General features: G+C 37.1%; 1 protein-coding gene across 1 annotated transcript; it reads right to left on the bottom strand.

Moving 5' to 3' along the window:
- Positions 1-485: 485 nt before the first annotated feature.
- Positions 486-7458, bottom strand: nagk (N-acetylglucosamine kinase). The gene is made up of 10 exons (XM_084404508.1): positions 7372-7458; positions 7089-7173; positions 6903-7001; positions 6677-6818; positions 6468-6578; positions 4688-4800; positions 4509-4596; positions 4331-4428; positions 4161-4239; positions 486-992 (listed from the first exon to the last, which is right to left on the bottom strand). The coding sequence occupies exons 1-10, from the start codon at positions 7398-7400 to the stop codon at positions 802-804; spliced, it is 1035 nt and encodes a 344-aa protein (XP_084260634.1). The 5' UTR covers positions 7401-7458; the 3' UTR covers positions 486-801.
- Between the last annotated feature and the right edge of the window lie 643 nt (positions 7459-8101).

Raw genomic sequence — 8101 nt, forward strand, 5'->3', positions numbered from 1 at the left:
GAATTTGAATATCTTGATTGGGTACTCCAGCAGCTGTGGGTAAAGCTCCAGAACCGAGACTAAACTATTTTGGTTAAGCAAGCATTTTTGCGATCATCAGTGGAGGAAGGTCTTAGACTATTCCCTAGTGTTGGGCCCGAGTCCACCCTGTCAAGTCCAAGTCCTTAACCACTTGAGTTTGAGTGAGAGACATTTAATAATGTCTTGTTATTTTCATTACATGTTGTTATTTTTTCCAAAATATCAGAGTCTGTCAAGTTTGAATCCGAGTTCATTCATAATTGCACTTGAGTCCATGCCCGAGTCCAAGAACCCAACTCTACTATTCCTTGCAAATAATTTTTTTTTTTTTTACTTCAGCCAAGAAACACGTCATTGCTACACTATATATTTACATATTTAGAGTTTATATTTAAATAAAAATGATAAAGTTTTATTTTCAAATGATCTATAGCAAAACTAAAGGTTTTAATGACAATAAAAAATTGCTTTTGCAAATGTTTATTAACAAAATTAATCCATGGTAATCTTACTTAATTTTTTTTACCTTAATTACCAAAATGTTTCCAAAGATTATAGTGTTAGAAATGTTCAGAAATGTATATATGTGCATTTAACAGGATGCATTCACAATGTTTGTTGATTGATGAGATATGGGTGATTTAGAAACAGCACCACCAAGAGGAAAGTCTGGAAACATTTCTATATCAGTTTGATATATCAAAAACAGGAAGTTTTCATTTCAGATCATCAACATAAGACTGTAGTGGCATCTGTACTCTCAGGTCTGTTTGTTCCCGATCACTGATTGAAGGTGTGGCTGAAAAACACATTGGCGTTGGCAGAGTAGTCCAGCGGGAGGGTGGCTCCTGCATTCTGTGCCCCCATTTTAGCGCCACCCAGAGCGGACGACTGACGTAAAGTGAGCAGGCTGTACTTACGGAAGTGACTGAAACCTTGAGCCTGAGCCTGTGAGAGGACCTGAGTGAAACCTGCAGCACAAAAACGCCACATCCACAACACAATGTTTAGTTCTTGTGAAATAGGGCTGGGCGATTAAACTCATTTTATTTCAATTTACGATTTTGGCTTCCAACGTTTATGAAAACGGGATAATCAAGATTATTGTGCTGCATTCTCTTTTCGGTTTAAACTTTGTCGTGTGTTATATTATAATTATATTATATCAGCACAGCCTTTCCCTAGCTTCCGCACTTCCATAAATGTGTAGTAGTTTGCAGTAGGTATTGGAAGTACACTGCAACATAATTGCATTTGATTGATTTATTTACATTTATTACTTTTTTTTTTTTTTTTTATTTAAATTATAGTCAAAGTATGCATGATGTTTCCATGAAGTCAATTAGTAAATGTATGTTACATAATCCTGATCTCAATATTGACAAAAATAAATGTGATTATGATTTTTTGCCGTAATCATACAGCCCTAATGTGACTGTGATCTTAACAAGTCTGTCTTTTATCGTCCTGAGTAATGCACAAGGTTTAAAACAACAGTAATTTAGCAGCAAACAGTTGTGCTAGTTACAAGAAAAGCAAGCTTGTGTAGGTCACATTTCTTCTCAAACTGATTTTATTTAAAATGTTGTTGGGGAAAGTTGCTTTTAAAAGTAATGCATTAAAATTTTGTGTTATTAAAAATTATAATTCTGTTAGTTTACTTTTTATGGAAAATACTGTTGCATTGTTACTTTTATGTTTACTTTTGCATTACTTTTTCTCATCTAGGGTCCGTTCTTCGTACATGGATTACTCAATTATCTGGATTTCATTGTTGACGATTTGACAAGATCCAGGATCCAAGCTCATCCCTTTGCATTTTTTTCCCATTATTATAAAAAAAAAAGTAATATTTTAAATAACATTTTCAAACGGTATACATTTCAAAGTCATCCATCCTTTCTACTGTGCATTAAAATGTTTTGATTCCTGATCAAACCTTGAAGCACTGTAAAATGTTTGGAACTATTTATACAGGCAAAACACCTTACATTTTCAATATAATATAAAAAATCATACTGGTTAAAGGAATGGTTCGGAGTAATTTCAAACTAGGGTCCTTTGCACCATGACCCCCCCAGAAGCCTTTTTTCCCTTGGTCGAACATTATTAAAGTTAGAGCTTATTTAGGGATATCAGCCGAATGGCTTAGTGCAGGCGCTAACGGATCCAAGGATGTATCTCGTAAATTACCCCACTAATAATGCCCAGAATGGTACCAAACTTCTACAGTAGACCAAATAGGTTCTGTACCAGGGATGGAAATTAGCACCCGCCACCAGCCAAATGCGGGTGATTTTGTGTTGTGGCGGGTAAACTCGCTTCACCTACTGGCCACCGTGGCGGGTAAATAAAAATATACTGTTTCACACAGACGGCGGACACTTTTAGAGGACATAAGTGTACGCTGAAATAAAGTCTTTCACCTCGGACTTTCTTGTCCTGTCACGTCAGCCGTTATCCTGTTCTCGGAGCGCACACTCTTCCATTGCACGCGCAAATGCGGCGGCGCGCGCTTTGTATCGCCTCACTGTATATAAAGTGCAAAATAAACTACGAGCATGCAACGCCGTTACGTTGTAAATTACACAAAATAAAAGTAATGCAGGGATGATTTTCATTCTGTTCACCAGGAGCAGTTTCCATGGTTCATTAACAGTTATTGTTAATATTGTGTATTCACCATGGTAACTGTCGTTTCCATATTAACCCCAAAATGCCACTTTATTTTTCTTTGTGTTATTTTTTATATTTTTAAATGACTCGAGTGGCTCATACCAACATTGTATTAACAAAAACTAGTTTGGGACTGCTATTCAATAGCTTTAGCATAGGCCTAATGTTTATTTATTAGTACTAGTCTTTACTATTAGTCATATTCTTACAATTTATGTTAAGTAAAGGGGGACAGTATTTGTGTGTGTGGAAATAGCAGGTTTCAATAAAACTACTTGTGACATGTCATATTTGGCTTTGACTTTGACTGAACATTTGCTCTCACATTGCGGAAAAAATATCGGGATATATATCGTATATCGATATTCAGCCTAAATAATCGGGATATGACTTTTGGTCCATATCGCCCAGCCCTAGTTTCATTGTTGGGACTAAAAACCTAAAACTGGAAGCCATAAAAGACCACGAATCATTTAAATGCCACATCCAGGTAAAAAGAGAAATATATATAAGAGAGAAAGAGAAAATGTCAGTATTTCATTGAGACTTGAGATTAAATAAACTGCTTAAAAGTATTGTAGATCTTGTAGTATTAATTTTCACATGCAGTTACACATTGTCGGTTAAAAACAAGAAAGTGGCTGGTAAAAACATTGAGTGGCTGGTAGATCTTGAAATCCATCCGCCACAGTGGCCGGTGGACAAAAAAGTTAATTTCCATCCCTGTTCTGTACTCATAAAACGAAGCACTGGAAAGTTTGTAAGTACATCAGGAGTTTATTTAAATAACACTTGCCTGGTGGCTTGTGCTACCGTGCAACTTAGCTTATGCAACTTAATGTTAACTAATAATTGTTGCAAACTGGTACTACCAACAAAATATTAGTGCATTCCTTGGAACTGGGCATCGTTACACTACATCCTTATGCATCGCTTTCTGTCAGGACTTTTACGTGCTTTTCTCAACTCAGTGAAGTGACGTCGGTGTCCGGGTTAGTGGTAGCATAACCTATCAGACAAGTGTTATTTAAATAAACTCCTGATGTACTTACAAACTTTCCAATGCCTCGTTTTATGAGTACAGAACCTATTTGTACTACTGTATAGGTTTGGTACCATTCTGGGCATTATTAGTGGGGTAATTTACAAGATACAATCTAGGTTCCATTAGCGCCTGCACTAAGCCATTCGGCTGATATCCCTAAATAAGCTCTAACTTTAATAATGTTCGACCAAGGGAAAAAAAAGCTTCTGGGGGGGGGTTTGGCTCGAGGTCATGGTGCAAAGGACCCTGGGTTGATTTTACTTCGAACCATCCCTTTAAAGGCCATAAAAAATAAATGACCAGCCACAATTTCTGTATCACTACATCATTTCTACATGACTATTTTGAACATTCTCAGATGTGAGATTAATTATGTGTCTGCAGGGAAGCTGAAAAGCTCTATGAATACATTACGCACCTGATTTCATCAGTTCCCAGCTGCACCACACAGACCCGACACACAGAACAGGCAAGCCAAGCTCACCAGAAAACAGATCCTGAATGAGAGACCACAGTGACAAATGATAAGATAAATAAACTGAGTGAGAATGGCTGTATTACCATGGGTGTTTTTTTTGTTTTGTTTACCTGGTGTACTTTGGGCAGGACAGCTACAATGTGTTGCGCGAGGGCTTTTCCAGATTCCGTGAACATGTGTTGGCACAAAGCATCACCAGCCCTGCCACCTGATGCACACACAAACACAAAGAGTCATAACGTGTGGCGTAATGCACACACAACCTCAATGCATACATCAGTAACATACCTTCAGCTAGTTTCCTACAGAACCCTGCGAAGTGTGACTTCTGAAAGTTTCTGTACAAATGAGGAAGCATTCCCATCAAATCCGACACCTGGAGATGAACATGACAAGGAAACACCATCATTTCTATTCAAGTATCAATTTAAGCAGAAGATGAAATTAAATGAACAACAAGTCCTAACCTGGAAATATTCTTCCATGGCCTTCTTAACATAGGTGATATCATGAGGGGATGTGACAAGGTTATCTCTGGCATCAAACACCGTTTTAACAGCCAAGTGAGAAATCCAGTATGCTACAGGAAGATAAGGACAGAGAAAAAGAAAATGCGTATGCCCTGTTAACCTTTGGTAATAACATCCATCTCGGGTGATCAGATCAGAAAGGGCCAACACAGATTGACGTTTGGACCTGGTAAGTTTTGACATCGGACAGAATTAAGTCTTTATGAAGTCATGTGAATGTACATTAAATGTCTGGTGTTTTATTTTTTTAAAGAAATTAATACTTTTTACTCAGCAAGGACACATTCATTTTATTAAAAGTAACAGAAAAAAACAACAAATATATTTTAAATGCTGAACTTTCTATTCATCAAAGAATTCTGGAAAAAATGTATCATGGTTTCCACAAAAATATTAAGCAGCACAATTGTTTTCAACATTCTTGAGCACCAAATCAGCATATTAGAATGATTTCTGAAGGATCATGTGACACTGAAGACTGGAGTAATTGCTGCTGAAAATTCAGCTTTGCCATCACAGGAATAAATAAGATTTTAATTATTACAGTTTTTCAAGGTTGGGGAGAAGCTAACTACAAGTAGCGATGCTACTACCTAACTAGATTTTTCAGTAGCTTGATAGTAGCTCAGTTGCTTTTAAAACAGTGTAGCTTTTCCAGTAGCTAACTACTTTTTACATCAAGTATCAGTGTAGCGTGACCAAAAGCTACATTAAGTTGTATCAATTAAACTGTAACATGCAATGTATTGAAGCAGCACAGCGTCATCTTCTTTTTAGATGACAAACTAAAATTCTGCATTATATTTTAGCATCTTGTATCATTTCCGGTTCACTGAGAAGAGATCATCTGATGATTATTTAAAGGATATACAGAAGTGGGTTGATATTTCACATGAATCAGCTAGTAAAAGTTACACTTTTGTATGTAACTTCTGCAAACCAAAGATTAAAACACTGCCTGTGTTAAAGACTTCAAGCACATACAGATGAATAATGGCCTTTTTTAAATGGATTTATTATACCGCTTTATTGCACTCTATATAAAATGTCTATTTCTGACTTAATTACAATAATGGCCCGCCACAGTTCTGTAATGAACCTAAAAGATCCACTAACATTGTGTTTTGCGCCATTCCTTTGGCAAAGCATCTGTCAATCGAACAGAAAACAAAATCACAATAAAGCTTAGAGCGTTTATCACACGGCAAAGGCTGTGGTCTAATTGAATAGGTTTCAGAGTGAAGCACACTGTGTTGAACTTTTGAACAGTAGTGTATACGGATTACTTTTTCCTAGTTTGACAAATGATCAACTCTTACCAAGCTGGCAAACCCTTGTTTTAGTACAACGATTACCCATTACGTGAGTAGGTAATGCTTAGCTATTGCACAGGACGAAATTGTGTCTTATTTACACTACTATCCTAAAGGGTGTGCACATTTACATTATGTGGACTGCAGGGCTCCCAAACTTCCATGGACAGCTATCTGATCAGTAAAAAGCATGAAGCAACCTGGTTTAAGTGATCACATGACAACACGTTTCAGGGACACACTGAATCCAAGCTGTCCACGTACGATAAGTTCATTGAGGTGGATGATAAAATCAGATTCATTTGTAAGATAACAGATAAGATAACATCTTTTTAAGATAAGACTGGATGTTTGTGTGATATCAGTGCTGTAACGTAAATCAGTTTCTCTTTCCACATGGTTACCTGAGCCCTCGTCTCCCATCATGTGACCCCAGCCCCCACAGCCAACCTGTGTGCCATCTGGATTCACCAGCTTGCAATTCGAACCAGTGCCTGATATCACTACTATTCCTCCTATGACAAAAAGACAGAGAGAAAGGGTTAGGAATGGGTGACGGTTGTGTCCTGAGATTCTTTACTCCTTCTGGTTGCAAATACACTGCATATAATACCATAGTCACTGGCAGTTGCCATAGCACCAATGGCATCAGTGGTAATGAAATAACTTTGACTCAGATTAGGGTATCTCTCCCTCATGTCGTCAATCAGCTTCTGGATAGCAGCCTTCTGCTCTCCACCACTCAAAGACATGCCCTGTCAACACACAATGTAGACAACGTCAAAGCGACCCGATGAAGTGGAATGCGTTGAGGATGACTGACCGATGCATCACCTCACCAATGAACAAACTGGTGTGTCCGGGTCCAGCCCTGCCTTGATTTTAGCCCTCTGGACCATGTCGTGGATACCACTGATACATTTATCAACACCAACCAACTATAAAAGAACAGAAAATGAGGTAGACAGACTCAAGTACACAATAGGTGACTTCAGTCCATATTGAAGGATGTTCTCCCATCTCACCCAGTGGTTGGTACATGGTCCATCTGTCTCAGCTAGGATATGTCCCTCAGCAGAGACCAGCACTGCTTTAGAGTGTGTCCCACCACTGCCAAGAAAAGTCTCTCATTCATCATTACTCTGAAGCTACTGTCACTTTCGCTTGTTCATTCCAAAACGACTGGCAGGAAGAACACGCTTAGAGCACAGTGTTGCTTTTTAATACAAGCGTTTGTATGTTAAAATGTCATTAAAATGGATTATATTCCTTTTCATAATCATGTTTTTATTATTATTATAAACTTACCCCTCCACTCCTCCGTACACTGCGCTCATCTCGCCCGCTTCCTCTTTAGTCACATGACCGCTCAGTCACAGTCAGCTCAGCTGCTTCAAACGACTTTCAGTGAATAACACACGGACTTTGACAGATAGCTATTTTTTATTACCTAAATCAACATAAAACCTCGATTCACACCCATTTTTATCATCTGTCTATATTTAAGTGAAGGTAAGATCACATGATTCGTTTTTCCGCATATTTTAGTTTGAGATTTTCTCCAGAATTATTTCAGTAAATGTTTGTTTGCAGTAAAACAATCATAAACATATTTAAACAATGAACATAAATAAAAAAAAAATATATATAAAAAAAATATTAATATAAATATTTATATAAAAAAAACATCCATGCATCACACACTCTGACCAATAGATGGCAGCATTATTGAATGAATGTTCCAAGCCTCACATGACAAACAGATGTACTATGAATTTTTCTTTTATCCACATTTTTATTATTATTATTATTATTTACATTATTGACTTACAAATGCATTCTTCAAAATGTTGATATATACAAAAAAACAGCAAAATAATAAACAGAATATAATGAAACATTTTTGGTAGGCTAATTAAAATATTGCAAATGACATTTTAGGAGTGTTGAGCAGTGATTGTGTTATTCCCCACTGCATTTGTGATTCACTCTTTGCTGACCCACATGTCTCATTGACTAATGGAGAGAAAATACAATT

This window comes from Rutilus rutilus, assembly GCF_951802725.1.
Source record: "Rutilus rutilus genome assembly, chromosome: 3".
NCBI classification, from domain to species: Eukaryota; Metazoa; Chordata; class Actinopteri; order Cypriniformes; family Leuciscidae; genus Rutilus; species Rutilus rutilus.